Source organism: Hyperoodon ampullatus, assembly GCF_949752795.1.
Source record: "Hyperoodon ampullatus genome assembly, chromosome: 6".
Taxonomy (NCBI): domain Eukaryota; kingdom Metazoa; phylum Chordata; class Mammalia; order Artiodactyla; family Ziphiidae; genus Hyperoodon; species Hyperoodon ampullatus.
The window spans coordinates 113,212,073-113,238,747 of NC_136919.1; the positions used below are offsets into that span (position 1 = coordinate 113,212,073).

The 26,675-nt window shown below is 57.4% G+C and overlaps 1 protein-coding gene across 2 annotated transcripts; it reads left to right on the top strand.

Annotated features, from left to right (window-relative positions):
• Window positions 1–2,775: 2,775 nt before the first annotated feature.
• Window positions 2,776–26,520, top strand: SORBS3 (sorbin and SH3 domain containing 3; the record flags this gene model as incomplete). Of its 2 annotated transcripts, none has more annotated exons than XM_079706190.1 (21): window positions 2,776–2,879; window positions 7,808–7,964; window positions 8,225–8,342; window positions 9,787–9,980; window positions 10,881–10,944; window positions 13,106–13,144; window positions 13,598–13,691; window positions 15,411–15,501; window positions 15,784–15,870; window positions 15,968–16,021; window positions 16,836–16,922; window positions 17,450–17,496; window positions 17,942–18,075; window positions 18,294–18,346; window positions 18,472–18,518; window positions 18,695–18,809; window positions 20,783–20,908; window positions 21,940–22,248; window positions 23,055–23,158; window positions 23,758–23,864; window positions 25,676–26,520. In XM_079706190.1, 21 exons carry the CDS (start codon window positions 2,776–2,778, stop codon window positions 25,735–25,737), a joined length of 2,193 nt encoding a protein of 730 aa, XP_079562316.1. In that variant the 3' UTR covers window positions 25,738–26,520. The 2 variants fall into 2 exon arrangements, with proteins under 2 accessions (XP_079562316.1, XP_079562317.1); XM_079706191.1 differs by having other exon boundaries at window positions 13,625–13,691.
• Window positions 26,521–26,675: the final 155 nt, after the last annotated feature.

A 26,675-nucleotide genomic window follows, 5' to 3' on the forward strand; every position in this document is an offset into this window, starting at 1 on the left:
CAAATTCATATTTACCTCTCACTACATCTAGATCCAATCCCTACTTTCTTGCCTGCTATGTGTAATCGCCTGGTCTTTTTGTTTTTTTTATCACAACTTTCAGGTTTTAGAAAGTTGGTTCAGTTTTGATACAGTGGATTAATAATGGTAAATTATCCTTTTTAATGTTGCTGCAGCTCAGGAGAAGATTCATTTTAGAATTCAAGGAGGTGGGAAGACAAGGTCATTCTTTGTTTGGAGGCCAGACCTCGTGGTGTCCACTGGCCAGCAAATCAACCCGTCTTATCTTCCTTATCTCAGTTTACCTGCTAGGAAAGGGTGATGCAGACCTAGTTTTCCAGCTCTTGGTCTGTGTGCCCTTCTTTGTGGCTGAGTTAACTTGGCTGGGTTTTCCCTCTGAGGTCATTGCTTATTTATCTTTCCCTTATAAAATCTGCTTTCTGAAGAGCTGACAGCCACTTGCTTGCTCTTTCTCTCCTGAGAACTAAAAGAGGTTCGTCTAGCTCAGTTCTTCTCAAAGACACTCCATCTGCACATTGTGCTTGTTTGCTCATCTATAAAAGGAGGGAGAGAGAGAACAGTCATTGGTGTGATGTCAGTGTAAAGGCCTCCTTGAAGACAGACTAGATAATTGGACAGAAGGCTGAGTTCTCTCCCAGCCTTTGGGGTTTGGATGTGGCTGACTCTGAGAACCTTGGATAGACTGCTGTTACATCATGTGTGTGCTATGGAAAGATCTGTGCCAGGCAGGCCTGAAGGCCTCATTCTGTATCCCATGGGGATCCACTCACCCTGGCTGCCAGGCTCCAACACTGACTATCCATGACCTGCAGTGGTATTTTTTCACTCACAGAGATCCCTTGCTTTACAGCAACTATACCAAAACACTTGGGTTAGGCCATGCCATTGTCAGCTTCAGAGGGTCTTCCAAGACCCACAGTGGGTCACTTGTGTTCCCCTTCTGTTGCTCCTGTTCCCATGAATGTTTGGCCTGATGAGGACCTTGGGTAGAACTTGGCTGGCAACATTAGCAAGAGCTGGAATCAGGAGTGGACCCAGGAGAAAGGGATGGAGCCCAGGGGATGAAACACTCCAGATCTGTACTCATGTCTCTGATGTGACTTGGTTTCTGTTCCTCACTAATGGGTCACTGTGGTCCTTCCCCTGTAGAGAAGTCCAAAATCCTCAAAAGGCACAGTGCTTTCTTTGCTAATCCATTTGGGTGTGCTTTGCTCAGTATCCCTGGTGGGAAGAAAATGCTCTTCTGAGAGCACAAATTAAACACCTGCTCACAGCCTGACTAAAGAATATACGAGAGTTCGTTCATTCCTGTGGAGCAGAAAAGAAGGAATAGCAGATGCTCTTCCTTTGTCTAACATGGGGGAACTGAGGCACAGAGCCCGGGAGCCACTTGCCTGCTCAGGGTCGATCTGAGTGTGACATTCGAACGCCAGACCCCCAGCACCAGACACAGACACTCCTCAAGAACGGAGAGTTCAGGTTTACGTCTTCTGGGATCCCTGGCTTCCCTTTTCCCATTGGAGAAATGAACCTGAATTCTCTGCTCACTTAAATAAAAAGCTACCTAAGCCATTCATCCTTCCTCCTGGTGACGGAGGCTGGTGTTCGGAGCGACCCGCATTCCTGTATGAACAGCCAACCCTCTTCTCCCCCTCCGTGTGAAGAGCCACCACATCTATTGGTAGTCTCTTGGCTAATCATCCTGTAGTGTGGTGGGTGTGGACGGACCCGAGTTGACACGGGGGCCACTGGGGGATAATCCGTGGAACAAAAGGTGGTGGCCTCAAGGAGCAGGGTGAGGGTAGGGCCCCTGCGACCAGGATCAGATAGCTAGAAAAAAACACAGCGGTTATGTAACAGTGTTTACTATGGCTCAGGTGGCCCTGAGAAGGCAGAGGCAGTCCCCTGACAAAAGACCGTGCCAGAGATGGGGAAGACTCCCAGGGACAGAGGTCCCTGTCAGGCGATAAGCGAGTTGGCCGGAGGAGATAGTGCATTGGGATGAAAGGAATCTGCTCTGTTGTTGACAACAGCTAGGTCACCTAGCACGGCCTTCCCTATCCTCAGCTTCTCCCTAAGCCATGCCAGCTCTCTGCCTGGTCAGGCCAGCAGCAAGCAGAGCTGAGGCTGGGGGGAGGAGCAGAGAAATCAGACACCTGGTTTTTGGCTGAATCTCTGGATTTCACTGGTCTTTTTCCTTTAATCTCCCACTTTTCAAAGAGGAGGGATTCTTCTCCCTAAACATGGGCAGAAAAGGAGTCGTCGGTCCAGGTCCCTTAGGCTCTGTGCTCCCACCAATCTCTCATCCTGTCTCCTGTGAGGCTGTGTGTTGGAGGGAGATCCTGTTAGAGCGCCTCCTTGGTCCGGGCACACGGCCTGTGACTCTTGAGAGGGAGACTTATTTCCAGTGGTGCCAGGGCAAAGCAGGTTCTGACCTGAGAGAGAAGGTGATAAGCCCAGCAGGGCCTAAGTGGACAGGAAGAAGTCAAAGCAGCTTAGGAGGAAGGCTCAGGTCTCCAGCGGGCCTACCCCCACCTCCTCCTACAAAGCTGTTTACAGGACTCCCCATTCCCATAGCGATGAGGCTGGTAGCCAGTCCCCAGCTCCGCGCCCATGGCTGCCACCTCCCCTTGTGAGAAACAGGAAGTTGGGACCTTTGTCGGCTCAGCTGCACACTCTACATTAAATATTTATCTCGGAGTCCAGGTCAGAGCCCTAGAGAATAAGAGGAGCTCACTGCTGGTGAGAGGGTGTATGGCCAGGATTCCTGGAGTTGGAAGATTGTCAGCTTCACCATCTTTGGAGAACAAGGAAGAACATGAAAGAGATGTGGCCCTTAATCGCCAGGATCCTGACAGGTGGGGAAGAAAACTGGTGACAAGGGAGGCAGGCACATACTTTGTCCCTGAGGCAGGGAAGAAGATGGTGCCTAGGGGTGGGCAGGTATCCAAGCTCTAGGAGAGGGGAGATGCACTGCTGCCTGCCCTCAGGTAGTCCCAGAGCTCCTCCCTCCTTTCTGATGCTGACTTCTGTGGGCAGGGGCTACCCATCCCATCCCCATCCCTTCAGCTTTCCTAGTGGATCAGAGATTCTTGGAAGGGGCCTTAAAGGGGATCTGGTTCAGTTCCCTTATTCAGTGCAATAGTGGCCTTTATGAAGATGCCCCACAAGTGGCAGACTTGGAACCTCTGAAATCTCTTTGTTGGAGACCTTGGATCTGCTTCGGAGTATGCAGCCAGTCGGCTAGTGCAGCCAGTCTGTTGTCACACTGACAGCCCTGCAGACATTGGAAGCTAGGTGGCATGCCTCTCTCTCTCAAGCCTCTTCTCAACCTAAGCCTCTCCTTCCGCTTTTCACATGTGAGATTGTTTCAAGCTGGTTCCCCACAACCCGGATAGCTCTTTTACCTGAACTGGGAGAAGATAGAGCTGATAGCATCAGTGATGGCAGGGATTTAAAAATATGGTTTCATCTTTCTCCATTCCCTTTCTTCTCAACTTTTGAGTTGAATGATGTGCTTGGGAAACACTCTGAAGTGCATGGTGACCTTAGGGCACCAATCTAACTCCCAGTAGGTCTGCGATAAACACTTTCATATTTTCATAATCTACAATTGATCACTCCCCAAATAGATCTGAGATTGTCCAGCAGGTATTTGCTATCTGGTTGGCTTGGGGTCCCAGAGCCAAGCCAGGGGCTAAGAAGTGGTACCCCAGGGTCTGTCCACTAGCAGTTAAGCATTCATTAAGTACCCTCGCTGTAACAGGCCCTATGCCGGCACAGAGGCTTGGGGGAGAAGGGGAAGATGGGATGGCCAGAGGGGTTGGGAGACAACTGGCGCGCGCGGGCTCTTGGGACCCGTTGTCAGAGCAGCGGGAACAGCGGAAAAGCAGCAAGATCAAAACAAGGACGGTGTGTGGGAACACCAAGACCCTGGTAACCCCATCCCCGCCAAAGGGTCACCGCCCTCGTCCTCTTCAGGGGCGCGGCACGCCCAGCGAGTCGCTGTTTTAGGCTGATTTCCTCCCGCGCTGTCCTCCGCGGGCCTTGCACGTGTGTGAGCATCCGCCCGTTTGCCAGTGCACGCGCGCATGTGTGTGTGTTTGCACTCCCCCGGACGCGCGCTCACGCAATCACAAACTCTCTCCCCACTTGGGGAGAGAGGCGGCAGGGCCTAAACTCGGCCCGCTAGGCCACTCTGCCTGTGCGGCGCCTTTATCTCGGCCCCAGCTTGTCTGCATCCCGGTCCCGTTTCCGAGGCCGCCGGCTCCGTATCAGTTGCTGGCTCACCCGGGTTCGTTAATCATTCCTGCCCTCTGTCCTGGCTCCGCCGTGCAGCGGCTCCCTTCCCACCCGCTGGAAATGTCGCTGGAAACTCTGAGTGGCGCTCGCTGGCCCCCGCCCTGCGGTGGGGGCCGGGGAAGCAGCTGGGAAACCGGAGCGGGCTCCCAGGGGACCCTGGGCGGTTCCTCCCGGCGCCGCCTCGCGGCCGGCCCGGCCCCCGGCAGGGCCCACGCCGTCCCCGCTGCCCGCCCGCCCGCGCCCCGACGGGGAGCACTCGCCCGCCCCGGGCCGGCCGACCCGAGCACCCGCCCTCCACTCCAGCCCGGCCCACGGACCAGATCGCAGGGAGACACATTCCGCCGCGCGCGCGCCTCTCACGGTCCTTCCTCTCAGCGCGCGCCCTCGCCCCCCTCCCCCAACTCCGGCTCCGTCGATTCTCCTCTTCCTCCTCTGGGGCCCGGCCTAGCGGAGCCCGTCCTGACCCGGTCACGAGGGCGGACGGCACAGCCCGGACTTCTCCCTGCCCGCCCTCCCTCCCCGAGGGCCCGTCGCGGCTGCGCCAGGCAGGAGCCGCGCAGAGATGCTCCTGCCCTCTCGGGCGTCCTCAGTCCCCGCCACCTGCTCGCCTGGGAAGGTAGGTGCCGGGAAGGAGAGGCGGTGGAGAGGAGACGCGGCGGGGGGGCGCAGTCGAGGAGGGACCCGCATCCAACACGAGGGGAAGGCAAGGCCCCTCCCCCCGGGGTCCTGGTCCCAAACTCCGGGGAGGAGAGAGGTGAGAAGTCCCCCCTCAATCCAGATAAGGTGAAATTCGAGAAAACCTGTCCTTGTCCACGTGGACTTGTAGCTGGAAAATACCCCGGAATGCGCCTAGGGCCAGGCCCCCAAGGCCAGGGCAGTACTTAGAGGGAGGGAGGAGTCTGCCAACTACAGCAGGGCTACTTCACCTCTTCTAGCCCTTTGGAGCTGGCTGCCGGGGTGAAAGGCTGCCTGAATTCTGGGAGAACCCCAGGAATTTCCTGGCACCCCTGTCCTCTGCCAGATGCTGGACCCATTGACCCCCGTGCCTCCATCTTCCCTGCGAGAAGTCCTCCTTATCGTCTCCTGGTACAGCCGCCAGGAGGAAAACTCAGCCCACCCTTCCCCACCCACCCCTGCATATCCTGAGACCGTGTGCCCCCGGGAGCTGTGTTGGGGGGAGGGGTCAGGCTGGGCCACCAAGGATCAGCAGACCCTGGAAAATCAGGTGGTGTGGGCAGAGCTCCTGCCCGCCCCTGCCTCCTGGAGGGCCCTTCTCAGTGAACACAGCAGGGTGGGCCGCAGGCAGAGGAAAGCAGGCTGGGTCAGCTGATGGGCAGGACTGCCAGTGCTGACCTCGCAAGTTGGCCTCCGGTGGTCAGCTGGCGGGGGAGAGGTTGCGGCTAGGAACCAGCCTGCCCCAGCCCTCGGATCTCCCACTCTCCCCCACCTCAATTTCCCCCGCAAAGGGAGGGAGAGCAGCAGGAACAGGGGTGTGTCGGCCTGTTTCGCTTTTGGTAGGAGTCCTAATTGGATCCAGCTGGTGAGAGGCCCCTCCTCCAGCCTCAGCCCTCTACACCCGGCACAGCCAGCGGTGGGCCCGGAAAAGCTGTGTCCCCAGCAGGTCTTTTTGAATGTCAGAGGGAATCCCCGCTCAGACTAGAGTCAGGGAGCTGCCCCCAGCCTAGTGTGTACCCTGCAGCACCGCCCCCCCACCATGGCTGAGCAGGAACTGAGTACAGCAGTAATCACAGCCCCCACTGCACCTTCATCCCCTCTGGCCTCCACAACACTTGTGCTGCTCATATGAGCCCCCCACTGCACACACACACCTGCACTGCACACAACACCCCCTACCGCACACACACCTGCACTGCACACACACCCCTGCACTGCACCCTCACTGCACACACAGCTGCACTGCACACACATCTCCACTGAACACACACACCTCCACTGCACACATCCCCACTGCACACACACACCTCCGCGGCACCCCCCCACTGCACACACACCTCCACTGCACACACCCCCCACTGCACACACCCCCCTGCACTGCACACACACACACCACTAGACACACACCTGCACTGCACACACATCTGCCCTGCACCCCCACTGCACACACACACCACTAGACACACACCTGCACTGCACACACACCTGCACTGCACACACTTTCACTGCACACACCCCTGCACTGCACACACACACCTCCACTGCACACCCCCGCCTACAATTCAGCTGACCCCCCTCTGTACCCACAACGCCCATGCTGCTCACATCACCCCCCCCATGGTGCCCCCTGCGCAAGTCACATTCGGAGCAGTGTGCTTACACTCCACCCCGCACACACAGCACCTCACAAGGCCCTCGCCGCCCTCCCGTGAGTCCCCAGACCCCACAGGCACGCGCAAGCCTTAACTCTGAACAAAAGTGCCAGAACTGGTCCAGCGCCGGAAGGTGGCAGAGGTTGGCTCAGCCTCTGGCCATGTCCAGTAGGACAGGTGAGGCGGGACGGCTGAGCTCTCTGGTGGAAAAGCCCCACCGGCTCCTCTCTGCCGGAAGCCCTCCCCCCTGACCTAACCTTTGCCCCGGGCAGAAGAACCCAGCTGGCCAGTCAGGCATGGTACTCCCAGGAAGACCCTCTGTTCAAAAAACAGCCTGGAGCTGTAGGAGAAAGAGGGGCGTGTGCGCACATCTGTGCGTGTGCGTGTGCGTGCGTGTGCGTGACACTCAGCACCGCCTGCGCGTGAGCAGGTCCACCCTCCTGCTCCCCCGCGGCTCGGCTCCCCGCCCCACCCCTCACGGGCACCCTGAGCCCTCTGAGGCTTCAGTCCGAGCAAAGAGGCCGAAGAAGAGAGCTGATGCTCCTCTGAGCTCAGAAGGAATGGTTCCCGCGGCCTGGAAATGCCCGGCGCGCTCCACCTCCCCGGAACCTTGGCCCCGTCGGGCAGTGGGCGGGTGGCCTCACCGTGGTCCGGGGCCTCTCCCCCCAGCCTGAGTAGCCCCTTGTGCCCGCTGGCAAGCAGATGCCCACACAGGGCCTGGGGGTGGCAGAGGGAACTGAAACCAAGTCCCAGTGCCCAGGCCCTTCCCTGCCAGCTGCCCCAGTTCCCTCTGCCTTCGCTCCGGGGGGAGAGGGCCGCGCTGTGCACTGAGAGCCCCAGAGGGGCCGGCCAGCAGGCGCGCTCCCGGCCAGTAGGCGCGCTCCCGGCCAGCAGGCGCGCTCCCGGCCAGCCTCCCCTCCTCCCGGCCCGGCCTCCCCTCCCCCACTCCCACCCGGAGCTCCGGCCGGCCCGCGGCCTAACAAGCGGCCCATTGTGCCTCTGGGAGCCGGCCCGGCAGCCTGCAGGCGGATGCCCGCAGTGGCCTTTCTCCCGGGTCTGTGAGCTCCCACCCAGCTGGCCCGACCCCGAGGTCGGGCCCAGAGGGCACGGCAGCCTGGACACAGCAGGGCTCTCCCTTCCCCCTCCCTTCCCCACAGAGGACACGCAGAGGAGCAGCTGGTACACCCCGGGTCCCCCGGCCTTGACCCAAGCATGCAGGCCCCAGCCCGCAGCCTCCCAGCTGCGCTCAGCCTGGATGACTTCATCCCCAGCCACCTCCGGGCCCATGCAGGGTCATCCTCCCGGGGGACACGGGTGAGTGAAATAGCGAGGGAGAGGGTTACTGGGGGCCTGTAGTTGGTGGGGGGCTCTCAGGACAGGTGGGGGAGCGGGAGGATTAAAGGGATGGAGGGAGGGAAGGAGGGAGGTGATCGCTCTAGAGAGCCTCGCTGGTTTCCTGGAGAGGGTCAAGGCGTCCCCATGGGGTATGGCTGTGCCCTAGTAGCCATCCCTCCCACCCGTCTGCAGAGCCCTCTGGGCCTGAGCTGCCTGCCGCTCCCGGCCCCTCCCCACAGGTGCCCGTGATCCGGAATGGTGGCTCCAACACCCTTAATTTCCAGTTCCATGACCCTGCGCCCAGGACCGTGTGCAATGGGTACTTCCCACCGAGGAGAGATGCTTCCAGGCACCCAGGTGGGTCTGCTCAGGAAAACCTGCTGCAGGAGCGCCGTGGAGGTGGGAGTCAGAGCTTCCTGGACCCTGCCTTCTGGCTCCACCCTGGGTCAGGCTGCAGGGGCAGGAGGTGGATGGAGGCCTCTCGAGGGCCTGGGGCCAGTTAGCTCAGCTAACCGCCCCTCCCGTGTGAGCCTGCTGGCCTGTGAGAGGGAAACTGCTGTGGGAGAGACCCGGCTGACACATCCCTTCCCCTGCCTGCCCCACCCAGTGCCAGGGGAAGGCCCTGTGCAGGGGACATAGCCTTAGGGGCCCGGCGGACCTCTAGATGGCCAGGAGATAGCTTGGACTGGGGATGGAGGGTGGAGGAATGCAAGCGTGTGTTGCCTATAGAAGGGGAGGGGGCTGAACTCAAGACAGGCCCCCTAAGGGCTGCTCCGGTCTGTACTCGGTGGCCCAGCAGAAGGCCAGAGAAGCAGCTCTGGGAGCCTGTGAGTCAGCCCCGCCTGGGCCACGGGGTCTGGGAGATCCTGGGACCTCCTGGCTGCAGGCCCACCCCAAGGGCCCCTCTCCTGAGGAGGGTGGCAACCTTTACTGAGCATTCCCTTGAGGCAGACCCTGTGTCAAGTAGTTCATTCATTTAACAAATAGCTGTTTAGCACGTAGAAAATTCTGGACACTGTAAAGGCACTTTACAGGCCTCATCTCACCTCATCCCTTGATATCCTGACAAGGTAAGGTGTGATTATCAACATCTTCCCAGTGAAGAACCTGAGTCTCAGGGATGTTCAGTCTCAGAGGCTGAACTGAGATTCAAACCCTCGTCCATCCTGCCCTGAAGCCCTTACGTTGTCACACCTGGGGGCTGAAAGTTCTGGTGAATGAGTTTCTGTCCCTTGCCCGTTGACTGTGTGTCAGGCCCTGTCCTGAATACAGTCATACACGCTAGATCTCCCTGCATCTCTGCCATGACTACCCTCATTTTACAGAAGTGGAAACAGGCACTGAGAGGTTGATTGCTGTGCCCATGGTCACGCAGCCGGTAGGCGGCAGAGCCCAGGTCTGGTTTCAGTCTTCGCCCCCAGCCCCAGGGCCTTTTCTGCCACTCGCCGCTGCCTCCTCACCTGGATTGTCTCCCCCCAGCATCCTCTGCAAGTGACGATTCCGGCTCTCATTCTGAAAACTTTTAGGACATCCCCAGCAAAGCAGGGTGGGGTGGGGATGGGCACAGATTTCTCAAGATAAAATCCATTTTCATTCACTTTAACTACTAAAAAATAAACAGAGGCCTGTGGTCCTGCTGGGGATGGGGACATTTGGACAATCTGTGTCGTCAACTCAGACAAACAAGGAGATGTTGAAACTTTTGAACCCACGGGGATCAGTGTCCTGAGGAGCTAAGGGACAAACAAGCCCAGGTGGGACCCCAGCCCTTTGCTAAAGCTCCCCTGTACGTGCCCCACAGACCCTGCCTGGTATCAGACCTGGCCAGGTCCTGGGAGCCGGCCTTCTGGGAACCAGAAGACCCCTGCCTCCCAGCATCCCCAGAACTGGTCAGCCACGTGGACCAAGGATAGCAAACGTCTGAACAAGCGCTGGGTCAAGTATGAGGGAATCGGGCCTGTGGATGAGAGCGGCATGCCTATTGCACCCCGATCTGTGAGTCCAGGGTTGGGGCCACTGATCAGTGGGGCCCAGGGACCCATGCTGAGCTCCACCTCTGACAACAAAGGCTGTACCCAAGCCGTGCCAGACTAAAGCAGGGGTTCAACCGTGATGGGTTTGGGGGATCATGAGCCCCATAAAATGACAGGCACTCTTGCACGTCTGAGTTGCACAGTGGTTTTTTGGGGGGGGTTCTAGACTGCCCGCCAGGTTCTCAGTGGTAGAGCGCCATTAGTGTAAGGGTTGACCCTGGCAGGGACCGCCCCCCATTTTCACGGCCCCAGGACCTGGCACGGCACTCGTGGAACGGGTGCTGAGTAAGTTACCGGCTGAAGGGGTGAACGGGAGAGTCCTGAGTGAGAAGGCCTCAAGGGGTGGCAGGCGTGGGAGGATCCGGGCGCGGGGGACCTGCCCTTCCTCCACCCCCAGGCCTGTCCTGAGTCAGTCGCCGCCTCTAGTTCTCCACCTCCTCACCCTCAAGTGAAACTCAAGTTGGTAACATACCCTTCTGCCTCCCAGGGTTCTTTTGCGTCACAGGTGAGGCAGAGGATGTGAAATACCATTCCCGCCCCATCTCCCCACTGAAACTGTTGCATTTATTTTTCATTACATAGAAACACATGTTCTGTGTGGAATCATCAGAAATACAGAAAAGCTAAGAGAAAAAAATGTAAACGACCCCAAATCTCACAGCTTAGGGACCATCACTGGTGGAGATACTTCCATATATCTTGTTCAAACATAACACGCTACACGAAGTTATGGTTGTGAAAGATGTCACCACAGCCCACCCGCTGGGGCTTCAAGGGTGGCCAGAGAAAGGACTCAGGGAGGAGGAAACTTCTGTGGTTTGATATTGGGAGGGTAGCCTGACTTTGCCTTCTCTGATCCCAGAGTGTTGACAGCCCCAGGGACTGGTACCGGAGAATGTTCCAGCAGATTCACCGGAAAATGCCGGGTGAGACACCCTTCCAGAGCCCTCTCTCTGCCTCCGTGGGCTTGGACCCCTGGGGCTTGGGGAGTAAGGGGTAGAAAAGGGAACTTACCTGCCCAGGGAAGTCTCTCCACCCACCCCAGGCTCTGTGATGAGTGGTTGCTAAAACAGGCCAAAGGAAGGAGCCACCAATCTCCTCCCTGTACTCGGGGGACAATGACCAGACACTGTTCCCGGTGTCCTCTGAGGGCCTGGGAAGCCATGAGGTCACACATTTGTTCAGTCAGTCCCTTAACCAACTGTTGAGCACTTGCTGTGTGCTGAGCACCATGCTAAGTGCTGAAGACAAAACAGGGAGCAAAAGAGAATGTCTCTGCCCTAGCGAAGCTTAAGGCAGAGGGCGGTCACAGAATAAACAGATAAGTATTTAACATGGCAGGTGGTGGTAAGGGCTAGGGAAAAAAAGCCGGGGGAGCGCCCAGTGCAGGGAGGCTGCCACCTCACGCAGGCTGGTCAGGAAAGGCCCCTGAGAAGTGGCGTCTGAGCGGAGAGCTAAGGGTGTGAAGGAGTTGGCCCTGCAGGGCTGGGGGAGGAGCGTTGCCGCTTGGGGAGCACCAGGGACTCTGAGGCCGAGCAGGCCGGGCATGTTCTGGAGCCGCAGGGAGGGGCTGGACCACAGTGAGAGGGGCACGTGTTAGGAGATGGATCACAGAGGCGCTGGGATCTGGTCGCCCAGAGCCTTTGGCTTTTACTCTGCGAGAACTGAGGAGCCACCCAGAGGCTCTGAGCAGAAGAGTGAGTGACAGGCTCTGGCCAGTGACGGCTGAAGAGGCTCCCTCTGGCTGCCAGGCGGGGAAGAGGTGGGGCTGGGTGGAGGTGGGGGACCAGTCAGGAGGCCTGGCTTGAATCCAGGCTAAAGAGTCTCGAGTCTCGGACCAGGGCGGTAGCAGCGGGCCTGGTGGGATTCCGGAGACAGTCATGGGAATTTGCTGATGGATTGAAAGAGGTGAGTCAGGGATGACTTTAAACCTGAGTGAGTCGATGGAGTTGCCCTTTATAAATGCATGTACACACGGGGGAGGCTGCGAGAGGTGCAGGTCTAAGGGGCGTTCAGTTTCGTTCAGTTGCCAAAGTGGCAACTGATACACAAGTCTGCAGTTCAGAGGCGAGGCCTAAGCTGCAGATATTAATAACCGGGACCCACTCAAAGAGATTTTGATGTAAAGGTTCCCCCAAGTAACTCCGATATGCAGCTAAGGTTATGAGTCCCTGGAATAGACAGTGATCTTTAAGGTAGAAGACTAGACCAGATCACCCAGGGAGACGGAGGGACGGAGGCCCAGGGACTGAGCCCTGAAGCACTTGGTTTGAGAGATGGGCAGGCATCAGCTATGCAGCCTGGGCAGGGGCAGCCCCGGAGGCAGGAGGAAAACCAGAGTGGTCTCCCCGAAGCCAAGTGAGAAGGAATTTCAAAAGGAGGAAGTGATCCACTGTGACAGATGCTGTTGATGGTCAAGTGGGACTGCCCTTTGATCTTGTAAGGCGGAGGTCACTGGGGTACTTGATGAGGGTGGCTCAGGCTGAAAGCCTGCTTATCGGGAAGGGGAACTGGAGACACTGAGTTCCGTATGGCCAGCGGTTTGCTGCGAAGGAAAGAGGGGCGTTTTGGTTTGCGTTTAAGGTCGGAACTCTGGTCGTGTGTCTGCGTGCCAAGGGGATCAAGTGGGTTGGCTGGTCAGTAGCTTTTCCTAGGAGGCCCCAGAAAGTCCTGAGCACCTTGAGGAGTGGGTCTGGGCAAAGGGGGAAGGACAGGTGTTTAGAAGAGGGTGCAGAAAGGGAAAGAGGACGAAGGGGAAGTGGGATTCCCCAGACTGACCTGGTGAGGGCAGGTCTGCAAAGGTCAGGGAGAGGGTGTGTGTGGGAACGCCGGGAGGGAGGGCAGGAGGGTTTGGGCGAGACCACTGCCCCTGTTGGCTCGCTCAGGCCCTAAGTCGGCCAGAGGCATTTCAAGCCCTCCCAGAAACCTAATTCCTTCCCTCCCTCGGGACATTCTTCAGGCTCTGACTCAGCCCCTTGGCCCCTGCTCTAGGCAGGAGGGGTGCTGGGAGCCTCTGGGGCAGCCTCCTGGGGCTCCCCATCCTCGCTTGTTGCCCCAGCCCTGACCTGGTCCTTTCTGCTCCCACAGACTTGCAGCTGGACCGGACCTTCAAGGAAGCACCCAAAGGTGAGGGTGTGCGGGTGTCCCACCCCGGCCCGGCGCCTGCATCTGCCCCTCCCTGCAGCCACACCTGGCTTTGGGGCTCCCCAGTTGGCTGAGCTCAGCTTGAGAAGTTTGTATAGCCCATTTCCGCGAGCTCCAGATGCCCTGGTAGATGGTAATTAAGAGCCTCAGCTTCACTGTCCGGCGACGAATGCCTAGCCCTGGCCGTGATTTCTCTGGGCCTCTCTTTCCTCACGTGTAAAACGGGAACACCCCGGAGATGTTTGGAAGGTTCAGTAAAGAATGTAAAGCTCTTGGCCCCAAGCCCATATTTCGTGGTCCAGGCTATCACCCCCATTCCCACCAGCCATCCAGGAGCACGGGTGGGTGTGGCCCAGAACCTTCAAGGGTCACCCAGGCGCCCTCAACCCCAGCTCTCACCTCCCACCACCCCTGCTTGTTTTCTCCCACTTTCAGTGGCTTCTTCCTGTGCCACCTCAGCAGACTCAAGGCATCCAGGGCCCCAGCACAGACCTGCTGCCAGGCCAGGCCAGACGTCGTCTCTGAGCGGGTGAGCCAACGTGGGGAGGAGCTGCAGAGGGGCGCAGGCTTCCTTGTGGGGACGGGCGCCCCCTGGTGGCCACAGCTGGCACAGTCTTGGAGCAGGGCGGCTGGCTCCCCTCCATGGCTGTGCCCCTTCTCAGGGTCCCCACTGCTCCAGATGCTCCCCTCCCCGCCAGAGCCAAAGGGGAATGGCGGGCAGGGATGGACTTTGCGCCATTCCTGGTCAGGACCGCCTGTGATGCCTCTGTGGTTGGCGGCAGGAACTCATCACCCCAAAGATCCACTCATCATATGGGGTGGAGAGCGGGGCAGCCCATGACTAGGCGTGGACCTGGGACCTGTGGCCATCCACTCTGAAACCTGGAAGGAAACAAGGGGCATAGAGGATCCCAAGCTTTCTCCCAGATGCCGCTGAGAGAGGAACCCTCCAGATAGGTCAAGGATGGAGTTCCTTTTCTTTGTGCAAACCACCTGAGCCCAGCCCGGGCTGCAGGGCCCTGTAAGAGCTCAGCCCAACCTTAAGAATCAGGAGCTTCTCTGTCACAGTGTAATCAATGAGTTTCTGATTCCTTTATGGGGAGGGGGTGACCTCATCAGCATGGTCTTAACTGGGCTGTGGCTCTTGGCATCATCGATAAGGTGGAGACTAAGATTTGGACAAGATTTGGTCAAGATTTGGACCCAGAGTTCTGGATTAAAGCCGGTGTGCTGCCACTAGCCATGTGACCTTGACCGAGGTAACCAGTCTACGCCTCACTAGCCCCATCTGTTAAGTGGGCATCAGAGGGTGGTCGTGAAGATCAAGGTACATTGCAAGTCTCCACAAACATTATTATAATACAGGCTTAATTATGACTAGAGCTTCCTTAAACTAGGAACAATGTATTCCATTCTCATTATCAGTGTCATTACTGATGTTCTTTCTAAAATAGAGAATGGAGTCATAGTTACAGCCAACAAATACTGACCCTCCCGTCAGACATTCCATCATTTGATAAGCTTGGTACAATGGTTCCACTTGGTGGAAACATTCAAACTCAGCAGAGGCTGGAACATTTCAGCCAGCCAAGAAGGAAGCCCTGCAGAGGAACTAAGGCAAATGTGACAGATGACATCACTGATCCAGCACCTCAGGGAACTGAGGCCCACGGATCAGAAGTAACTTGCCCAGAGCTCCAGGGTCAGGCCTGCAGGCTCTTTGCCCTGTCCTGGGTTTTCCTGGGGCTAAGACATAGTCCCACACCGTTGGGCATTGGTGCAAGGCACTTAATCATGGCGACCAGCTTCATCGAAGCTGCCCAAACATACATACCCACAGTCACGGGGCCAGACAGAACACAGATGCAGGGTATTTCACCAAGGCCAGCAGGAAAGGGACTGGCCACTCCTGGAACAGATGTGTGTGTCAGCCCTTCTCCTGGGTCTCACATTATGTTCCCCCACCTAAGCTTTACCACACCCTTATGAAGGTGGGAATCATTCTCATATTATAGGTGTTGAATCAGAGACTCTGAGAATTCATTAACTTGCCAAAAGGTGACACAGCTAAGTGGTGGGGCCAGCTGGGATTCGAACTTGGAGCTTATAACGTTTTACTATTTAACACTGCTTCCACAGCCCGGCGGCAGGTGGGGAGGGGGTGCAGCTCCCTCCCCAGGATTGTGTGCTCACGCATGCCTCAGTTTCCCTAAAAGGAAACTGAAGAGATGTCCTTCCCTTTTTTTAGAAGAAGCTGGGATGTCTCTGAAGAGTTTCTTAGAAACACCTTCAATTTCAATGCTGGAGCATCCTCCTCCCTGCACCAGACCCCAAATCAGGTAGCTCACCCAGCATCCCCCCACCGCCCTCCCCGCCCCCTCCATTCCCCTCGTCCCCCGCCTCCCCACTTCTCCCACCACCACACTCTTCGGCCAGGCCCTCGGCTGCAATAGCACAGATAAGGCTTTTTTTTCAGCTTGGGGCCTGTGCAGCCAGAAGAGCCCAGAATCCTTAGGAGGGCACTGGTGGGGTGGGACTGTGGCCTGAAAGCCTGCTTTTTGAGCCTGGCCAGTGTCCCAGTACCTTTCTACTCAAGCTGATGCCTACCCACCCCTATGCAGGTGTCCAGACACCGAGAGAAAGCAGACAATGTCTGGACGGAAGAATCTTGGAACCAGTTTCTGCAAGAACTAGAGACTGGGAAGAAGGTGAGTGTGGGCCTGGTTCTCTGGAATAGGATGCACCGTCAGCCAGTGCGTTTGGGGAGCGAGTTCACCCCCTCTGACTCACTCGTCCCACTCTTAGCCCAAGAAACCACTGGTAGATGACCCTGTTGAGAAGCCTCCCCAGCCCATCGAGGTGAGTGTTGCGGGCAGGTGGGCAGGAGGGGAGACAGCATGTTGGGGGAACAACGAGGGAGATTATGGGTGGTGTTGGTCCCAGTGACCATGGGCAAAGGCCACGGACCCAAAGCTCTGACCCTCTCCAGTCCCATACAGTTTACCTCTATACCCCCAGCACCCAGGACAGTGGCTGGCATACAGTAGGCGCTCAGTAAACGTGTGTTGAAAATTGTGTGTTGATCAAAGCAGGAGCTGAGAAGGGAGTGATTAGTGTGGACTGGAATTGTCAGGAAATGTTCTTGGAGGTAGAGCTTGGAGGACAGGCAGAGAGAGGGGGCTCAAGATGGGGGAGACACGGGCAAAGGCTGGAGGGGCGTGTGTGTGTGTGTGTGTGTGTGTGTGTGTGTGTGTGTGTAACACTCAGCCGGCTGGACAGGCAGTGGGAGGGAAAGCAGGTTTCGTAGAGTGAAGCCAGGCTGGGGAAGGCCGTAGAAAACTTGATGGGCGAGGAAGTAGGGAGTCCTGTAGGCTCTTGAACAGAGGTAATACAACAGAAAATGGTACTGAGGCACATCACGAAGTACTAAAGTATTACCATGGGAGTAGGGGATGGGTGTGAGCTTGGTCAGCGGGCAGGGCCCTCCTGACACCCTGAGACGCACCTCCTGTCAGGCCCAAAGGTAGGCAGCCTGCCCTTTGCCCAAGCACCATGTGCTTTGTCCCGCTGCCTACTGGGCTTCGCACATCTGACCTTTGACCAGCGCCCCGCACGGTGCACTGCCCCCCGCCCCTTCCCGCTGTCCAAGTCTCCCCCCATAACCCGCCGCCAGGTCCTGCTGGAGAGGGAGCTGGCCAAGCTGAGCGCCGAGCTGGACAAGGACCTGCGTGCCATTGAGACCGGGCAGCCGTCCCCCAAGGTACCGGCCTCCCAGCCCCCTCCCGGTGGGACGCAGGAACCCGGAGCCGCGGCTGCCGGGCTTGGGTGGGAGGCGCAGGCCGACGAGAGGCGTCGCCTCCAGCCGCACTCGTGACCTTGGGAGACTTCATCCCTGTTTGCTCTCTCCTTCCTAAAATGCGGGGCGTTCACTCTTCCTAGTGACCCCTAAGAACCCTCCCAGGCCGACTCCACGGCAGCCTGCCGTACGGGAGCCGGAGGGGTCCCCCGCCCCCGCCTCGTCCCGCCCCCTAGACCTCAGCCCGCTGGGACCCCAACCCCAACCAGGCCCCGATTTCCCGGCCTCCCTCCGCCTTCCGCACCCGCGGTTCCTCCCCCGGTTCCTCGCTCTCCAGTTCCCAGCCCGCCGCCCGCGCGGGCGGCGCTAGGACCCCTCCCCCTCCCGCCCCTCCTGCTCCTCTACGAGCCGCAAACTTTTCCGGAGGCGGCGGCCTAGGCTGTGTCGGGGACTGGCGTCCCGGGCCCTGACCGCGCCCGTCTCCCGCACAGAGCTCGCAGGCGCCCCGACGGCCCCGGGAGCCGCGGCCCCCCGCGCGGTGAGTGGCGGCGGAGCGGGGCGGGGCGAGAGGGCCGCCGGCGGGGACGTGGCGCGGGGAGGGGGCGAGCCCGGGACACTGATGGCGGGAGGAGGGGCCCGGAGCGCGGAAAGTGGCCGGCGGGGGCCCGATCCACCGCTCGCCGCCAGGGGGGCCGTCCCTGGCCCGCAGAGGGAAGCCTACCCCCGGCTCGGGACTCGGGTAGTGGCGGCGAGGGAATCCCGCCGCGCACTCCCGCCTCCCCCACCCCGGGCCGCACCCTTTCCAGGCCTTTACGGCTCGGGAAGTAGGACATCCTGCTGAGAGCCCGGGACCTGGGAGACGCCTTGGGAGGAGGCGGCGGGAGATGGGAGAAGGGGGTGGGTGAGACATCTGGGCGGTCAGGGGTGAGCCGGGTAGGCTGTGAAGCTCCAGACAGGTGGCTCACTCGTGTGCCCCCGCGCAGCCCGGCCTCCGCCTGGAGCTCCAGTTCCCCGAATGCACTTTACCAGGGTTCCTCCCTGAGCGCCCACAGGATGGCGGACGGAGGAAGCCCCTTCCTAGGTCGGAGGGACTTCGACTACCCTCCCTCAACCCGAGGTAAGAACCAGATCCTGCTCTTGTTCTCACCCAGGCAGACGCCCACCACCACCACCAGGCACCAGATATGCTGGGGCCCCGGGGGAGGTGGCAGGAAGGCCACGGAGCCCCCTGCTTCCACTGGTTCCTGTCCTGGGCGGGGAGGGGGAGCAGAACCCCATTCCCAACCCTGCCCCCCAGACATGGCCTTCCCAAGCTGAGGTAGTGCTTCTCCACAGACCCTAGTGCCTCTGAACCAGGGGGCAGCCCAGCCAGGAAGGAAGAGAAGAAGGTAAGGGGGGTGGGAGCGTTAGGGTCAGGGTGCAAGGAGGGCCTGGGGTGGGTCCCGGTGCTGCTCTTCCCGACCTGCCAGCCGCTTGACTGAGGTCAGTCCCTCTGTCCTCTCCCCCTGCCCAGAGGAAGGCCGCCCGGCTCAAGTTTGACTTCCAGGCACAGTCCCCTAAGTAAGTGCCCTTCTCTTCCCTTCCCTCCCCTTTCCTCTGGGGCAGTCTCTGGGAGGACAGAGCTGCAGTGGGCCCCCCAGAGGGTGGAGGGGACTCGGGGTGCGCTGCGCAGGGTCCGAAGGGAAGGAGGACCCGGAGGACCTCAGGTTGCTAGGTGTCCTTGCTCTGGCCTTCAGGGAGCTGACTCTAAAGAAGGGTGACATTGTCTACATCCACAAGGAGGTGGACAAAAACTGGCTGGAGGGGGAGCACCACGGCCGGCTGGGCATCTTCCCTGCTAATTACGTGGAGGTGAGCAGGGCAACAGCAAGCAGGGGCCTGGCTGGGCGGGCGGATGGGTTTGCAGAGAGTGGAGACCCCTTTAACCATCCAGGGCCCCTCTCTCTCTGGAGGTGGCTGCTCCCTCACATCTGGCAAGTTTCCTAAGACGTAAAACTGTGAGCTCCGGGCAGGGGCCAAGTCTCAGCCTCATTCATGCCCTCAGGAAATGTTTGTTAAATGAGGGCTAAAGGTGGAGCCCAGCCCAGGGGGGAAGAACCAAACAACTCAGTTCCTGTACCAGAGGCCACCGGCCCTGTCAGGCCTCCCCCACTTTCACCACTCGGAATCCACCTCTCTCAAGCTATCTTTGGGAAGAATTCTAATTGCAACTGGCAAGAGTACGAAGAATCGTGTGACAGTTCACAAATCACATATACTTGCATCATCATCTTCACATGTATTACTTCCCTTGTTCCCCTCATTAACCTGGGAAAGTGATAAATCATCCCCATTTTGCAGATGCACTTGCTAAGGTTCAGAGACAAGTCGTTAAGTAGAAGATCTAGAATCTGAATCCAGAGACAGGTTCTGGATTTGATAAATATAGGGCTACAGGTTATCTCTGGTATTTGCATCTTTTAAGGAATTTTAAATTATCTAATTTATTGACATAAAGTTGTTCATAATGTTTTCTGATTATCCTTTTTTTTCTTTTTAATTAATTTATTTATTTTTGGCTGCCTTCCGTCTTCATTGCAGTGGCTTCTCTTGTTGCGGAGCATGGGCTCCAGTAGTTGTGGCACGTGGGCTCAGTAGTTATGGCTTGCGGGCTCTAAAGCACAGGCTCTGTAGTTGTGGCACACTGGCTTAGTTGCTCCGCGGCATGTGGGATCTTCCTGGACCAGGGATCGAACTGTGTCCCCTGCATTGGCAGGCAGATTCTTAACCACTGTGCCACCAGGGAAGTCCCCTGATTATCCTTTTAATGTCAGTAAGATGCAGAGTGATGTCCTTTCTTTCATTCCTGATATTGGTAATCAGTATCTTTTCTTATTCTGGCTAGAGATTTGTTAATTTTATCGATCTTTTCAAAGAACCAACTTTTGATTTCACTGATTTTTCTCTATTTTTGTTTTCAGTTTCATTGATTTCTGCCACTTTGTTATTTCCTTCCTTCAGCTTGCATTAGGTTCTTTTTCTAGTTTTTTAGGGTGGTCGTTTAGATTATTGATTTGAAACCTTTTTCCCCTAATGTAAACATTTAATGCTATAAATTTTCCTCTAAGCACTGCTTTAACTACATCCCACAGATTTTGATATTTTGTTTTTCTCACTCAACTCAAACTATTCTCATTTCCTTTGTGGCTTCCTTTTTGACTCATGGATTGGGTCATCTAATTCAGGCTCTTCATCTCACAGGCATCAGTAGACCTCCCCTATCCTCAGAACGATGTCCCTGATCCTGAAGTTCCACAAAGTATATATAGTATTCTATGTCATCAGTCATTTACATCTTAGTAGGAACTAGTTTATTAGTGTCTTGATTTTCTGGGTCGGGTGAAGCAGAGAGAGCATGGGGACTCAGGGCACCTGGTGGGGTAGAAAGGGAGGAGGAGGAGGAGGAGGAGGAGGGACACGTGGTTCTCAGCAGCAGTGAAATGGTAGATCCTCACTTTTAGGTAACCAGGAGTTCCCTGCTCCTTGGAACTCCTCATGTCCTTCTGTGCTCCAATTTAAACTGTCTCCTATTTGCACTGCTGTCCACTCTAATACTGCCCACTCCACGTACCTCTGATGGAAATTCTTCCTCCAGGAGCATTCTGGGACTGACCACCCCCTTGCCTGTGCTCACCCCTGGCCACCCGCAGTCTTGTGTCTGGTGTCTGTCTCCTCTCTGGTCTGGGGACAGATCTTGCCCATATTGCCTCACCCTCCCAGGAGCCCCAGGTCTGTGCCCAGTTGATGCCCAAGGTGACTCTTTCTCATGCCTTTTCTTCCCACAGGTGCTGCCTGCAGATGAGATCCCCAAGCCCATCAAGCCTCCGACCTACCAGGTGCTAGAGTATGGAGAAGCCGTGGCCCAGTACAACTTCAAGGGGGATCTGGAGGTGGAGCTTTCCTTCCGAAAGGTGCGGCCAGGCAGGGAGTGTGGGTGCAGGGCAGGGGCAGGTGAAGACACAGGTAAATATGTGCCGTAAAAACATTAAAAAAAAATCAGGTGTACCCATCTTCAGTAGTATTTCAGATTTTTTCCCTCCGTCTCTTTGGATATATTTCCCTTAATTTTGTCCATTTTTTAAATGTTCAAAACTTCTAGAGTAGTTGTGCTTTGTTCAAATTGCAGTTTGATAGGCTGTGAGGATCACAGTCAGCTTTTTTTTTTTTTTCTGGTGGCGGGATCCTCACAGCTTGTGGGATCTTAGTTCCCCAACCAGGGATCGAACCTGGGCCCATGGCAGTGGGAGCATCGAGTTCTAACCACTGGACTGCCAGGGAATTTCCTCAGCATGTTTAATAGAATGGAAATCTTAGAATGCCTTGCATGTAGAAAGGTGTTTTACAAACTTTTAGACAGTTATGTATATATGTTTGTGTGTGTGCTAGACTGTTATTACGACATATTTTTTACTATAGATCATGGTTCAGAAAGCTTGAAAAATGTTGTTCTGGAAAGCAAGGAACTGGTCTCCCTTGGCTGATCTTGGGGGCAGAGGCCATGACTGCCACTAGCAAATGTTTCCCCAGAAGAGCTAGCCCAGGGAGAGAGGGGGAAGGAGGTGGCTGGATGGAGAGAGGTGGGGGCAGGTGGAGGCCAGAGACCATCCTTCCCAGGGCAGCCCCACTAACACTAGTCAGCATGGGGGCTTGAGGACTCACCAGCTGCCCTCAGAGAGTTTGTTACTTTATGCAGTGGTGACCGGATAACCCAGGGTGAAGGCAGGGAAGGACCCAGTCATGGCAGGGGTGGCTAATGCCTGCCCAGTGCTTCTTACCAGCCTGGCACTGAGCTGTGTGACCTCTGTATAACCTGCTGACACCCTCTGAGCCTGATCCCTTCGTGCAAGGTGTTAGGTTTAAATAACACTGTCCCACGTAGGCTCCCTCGGGTACGTGGCACCCGGGAGGGCCCTGCAGATACTAACTCCCTCTCTGCGACCAGGGGGAGCGCATCTGCCTGATCCGCAAGGTGAACGAGCACTGGTACGAGGGCCGCATCTCAGGCACCGGGCGCCAGGGCATCTTCCCTGCCAGCTACGTGCAGGTGACCCGGGAGCCCCGGCTTCGGGTCTGCGACGACAGCCCCCAGCTCCCTGCGTCTCCCCGCCTGACCACTGCCCGCCTGGCCCATCACCCCAGCTCCCCATTAATGCCGCGCAGCCCATTTGACCCCACCGACTGGGGGGGCCGGACCTCCCCCCGCCGCACTGGCTTCTCCTTCCCCACCCAGGAGCCGAGACCCCAGACCCAGGTAAGGTGACCTGCCTTAGACCGGAGAGCTGAGCCCTGCTCTGCGCACTGTATCTCCCATTCCTGTGACGGTCTGTGCTTCGGAATCCCGGCCAGACTGCTCAGGGCAGACTAGTGGGGTGACTGGGCAGAACCTTGTGTTGCAGCCCCATCCCGGCCTTGAGGACCTCAGACCCTTGGTTCTGTCCTTGAGCTGCAGCCCAGGGAGGCAGGAGTTTCTAGGTAGGATCCAAAGCCAGCACCAACCTCCTGACCTTCCAGAATCCACTCTTGGGATTTCCCCGTATCAGCCTCTGGGACAGGGTGTTTCATGAGTCGGGGGTCTGCCATTCACCTGCTGTGTGACCTTGGGCAGATGACTTGCCCTCTCTGGTTCTGGGTTTCCTCGCCTGTAGAATGGGGATAGTAATCCCCACTGCAGAGGTGCAGAGGGTAGTTGGTAGGTAGTAGCTGATGGGTAAACGATAGCCATGGGTCCTCGTGCTGACATAGCCCACAGACAAGTGCATCTGCTCCTGGGTTCATCCACTCACTCAGCAAACTGTTACGGGCAGACAGAGCCAGCGCACAGGACTTCTCCCGCTCCTGGCTTTGTCCGTGCACGTGTTCAAATCAGCCATCTACCCTACCTGGGCCCAACTTCCCAGCACTTGTGAAGTGAAGCAGTCAGACAGACCTCCCTGTGCTGTGGGGATTGCGAGATAAGATGAGGCATCGTGGGAAGCTGCTCCTGGTGAGGTGGGCAGGCCCGTTCACTTCTCCTCCTTTGTGCTTGCATGTGCCCGCCTGCCTTCCTGTGGACCCCAGAGTCTCAGCACCCCTGGGTCAGCTCTGTCCCATCCTGGAGGCTCCAGCCGTCCCCTGGAGCTGGGGACCTCGTCCCCCAACACCACTCAGATACACTGGACCCTGTGAGTACTGTCTGGGGTGCTTGGTCAGGGTGGGGGGGCTGCCCTGCAGGGAGTGTTGAGCACATGGACCCCCTAACCCGCTCTTGCCCCACATCCAAGGATGGAGTTGGTAAATTCCTACTAAAGAGTGCTTGTCCTTAGAGTGCTTATGGGTGATTTTGGGGGGGTGGGGGTGGTGCGGGGGTGGGAGGGCGCTTGTCTGCGGTGTTCCTGACCTGTCCCTGCCAGCCCTGGGCCTTAAAGCAAGCCTCCCACACTGGGTCCCCTGACCTCCGTCTCCTCACTGCGTTTCCAGCCCTGAGGTCAGCGCGTGTGTGCACAAAGGGTGGGAACTGGTAGGACAGATTTGAAGGCACTGGGAGCTCAGAGGAGGTGGGGTTTGGGTGATTAGGGCTTGGAGAGCAGGGAGCAGGCCTGGGGAAGAATGCACTAAAGCCGGACCCAGTCGCCATCCCTGGAACTGGGCCAGGGGCTAATGGGAGCGTGGAGGGACGCTGGGAAATTCAGAGGATGCGGCTACCTTGGTTTTAAGACACTCCAGGCCTGGTCTGGGGAAGGGGTGAGGGCTCTGGTGGTTGCCATGGCGATGTTTCCTGCAGGTACCGGGCGATGTACCAGTACAGGCCCCAGAATGAGGATGAGCTGGAGCTGCGGGAGGGGGATTGGGTGGATGTCATGCAGCAGTGTGACGACGGCTGGTTTGTAGGTATGTGGGCTGGGGGCAGGTGTATCTCAGGGTGCTAGGGGGATGCTTTGGGGGACAGGCCAGAAGGGGTATCTCCGGGTCCTGTGGGGGATGGGCTGGGGGCAGTTCAGAAAGGGTATCTCAGGGTCCCTGGGGGGATTTGGGTGGCTGCTACTGGCGGCCAGTGCTGGTTCAGCAGAGGTTCACGGACTGACTATCCCCCACCCTTCCGGCCGGGCACTGGCTGCTTCCCCACAGCCAGCACTTCTGTTGCCTGCCTTCCTTCCCTGAAGAGGGGTGAGGCCTGGGAGGAAAGCAGACCAGCTCAGTTCAGGGTCATTGGCGAAGCCAGCGGGACTCAGGGCAGCACGGTTCCCAACCCCCAGGCCCCTGTTCCTTCCATCATACACCTCTGTCTCTGGAGCAGTCCTTGCAGGGGAAGGGTCCTATCTCCTGAGACACTAAGCCCCCGATGGAAAGGAGCAAGTCTCACACCTGTGTATCCCCACCCCCAGCTAGCAGCTAACTCCTCCCACCCCCAAGAGGAGAGAGAGGAGAAAGATCCCGGCTCTCGGGGCTGGCCCAAGGGCAGCTCAGGCAAAGGACTAAAGCAGGAAGCCTCAGGTTGGCCTTGGCCTGGTTCAAGGTGACCAACCCAGCAGGCTTTTTCCCAGAGTGGGCAGGCCCTGTCCAGGCCTCAGCTTCAGAGGATGAGGCTGTCCTCGGAGAGCAGTGAACATCCTGCAGGAAGCTCCCACTCAGCAGGCTGCAGGGCCTGAGGGGTTGGAGGGCTGGCTGCCTGAGGAGGGGTGGCCCCTTGACCTGGCAGCGCCCCCTTTCTCATCTGAATCCCAGCACCTCATTGCTGACTGAGCTTCGGACACACCAGTGATTATGAAGCACCACCTTGTTAACAGTCCTTACTTGGATGGGTGGGCTTCGGGGCACATTCTCATTTTACTCTGTACACGTCTACTTTTGCATTTTCTTTTTACAACTCCTAATAAAGACAGGAGGAAAAAGCACCACTTTCGTGGAATAAGCCACAAGTGCTTTTAGAGGAAAGGTCTAGAATGTTCGGTTTCTCAGTCACACTGGCACCTCTCAAGTGCTCGGCAGCCACATGTGGCTGGTGGGTATCAGTTTGGACAGTGCAGGTCAGGGAAGGCTTTCTGGAGGAAGTAGGGGAACAGGAGAAGGATTTGGGGAGGAGTATCAGCAAGACCTGCGGGCAAGATGGGCCTGGGCTGCTCAGAAGAGAGTCAGGATGGAATGGCTGCCTGCCGGGAACAGAAGGTCCAGGACTTTCATTTCATTTTATATTCCTGTGTCTTCTAGCATTTCCCCTCCTCTCCCCCAGCACACAGGTTTCTTTGGGGCTGTAGCAGACAGAGGCCTGGATTTTAGTCCCGCCTTTGTCTCTAAGCAGCTGAATGCTTTGGGGGAATTCATGTGGCCTTACCTGCCCCGTCTCTAAAATTAGGGTGTCATACTAGACCAGTGAGATTCCTCCCGACTTAAGTTCTGTGATTCATCTTCCTGTGTCCTTGCTTTCCCAAGGACGGGTGGGGTTATTCAGTGCTGTGTGCAGAGTTGTACACAGTTGTTCAGTGCTCAGATTTCGTGCATCATGATCGAAATCATGAAGTGTGGCTCGTCCCATCTAAGCTTCTGCCTCTAGGGGGCAGGAGTGAGAAAAAACAAATGCTCCCTGGGACCGGGAGTGCACTTGCAGTTCTGGGCACTGCCAGCAGAGGGCAGGGCTCTCACTCCCCCAACCCCATTCCTCTTGTAAAACGTGGGGAATTCTCTTTCTGTCTTTCCTATTTCAGGTGTCTCCCGGAGGACCCAGAAATTTGGGACATTCCCTGGAAATTACGTAGCCCCGGTGTGAATGGTCTCCGTGGCAACTCAGAGCCCAGCCAGGATGGGATGGGGAGCAGAGAACTTACGCGCGGGAGAGAGGTCGCCCCCCCATCCTCCTCCCCCAGGACCTGAGCCGCTGGCATCTGCAGACAGCCTCAGCAGCCTTTGCCACGGAACCTCCCTCGAAGCCCCCTGGACTGATTCCCACCCACAATTCACAAGCATTCCTCTAACAGCCCTTTTATTTCCTCCGCTACCCCACTCCCCAAATACAGAGGTCTGCTTTGAAGTGGAGACTATTTCCAGGCCCTTATTGAGACCAGACCCCCGCGTCCGCCACCCCACCCTGCTATGGCGTTTCCTCTAACAGGGGCCCGCTCCCAGCTTCACCCCCATGGGGTTCCTCTAACAAGGACCAGCTTCCTAACCTAATAGAGACCAAAGGCCGTCTTCGCCTGGAAGGGATTCCTCCCCTTTCACTCCAGCTTGCCTGCCATCCCCTTTGCCTTCCTGCCTCCAGCTGGGCCTGGGAGTGAGATGGGAGATGGACGCAGCACTTCCTTAGCATTCGAGGCCTGGCAAGAGGTCTTGCCCAAGGCTCCCTCTTCCCACAGGCTGCCGAGCCCTGGGCCTGGGTCCTGCTTATCCTCCTGCTGCTGTAGCGCCCAGGAAGGGTGGGGCCTCCGAGGACTGGCCTGTCCCAGATGTATTCCAGGGAGACTGATGTGTGCTGTCCTCCTGCCTGCCCAGCGGCCCCCAACCCCCAAGTCCCCTGTGGAAGAGAATGTAAAATAAATCTGGCTGTCAGGGACCTTGCCTTCCTGTCCTTTCCTTTGTGGTGGGACAAGGCTCCACCTGCTTAGGGTTATGGGAATTCTTTCTGCCGGAGGGAATCAGGTGGGATGTGAATGAGTGTGTGTGTGTGTGTAACGGGAGGCTGCAAAAGAACCATTATTATCTCTCAAG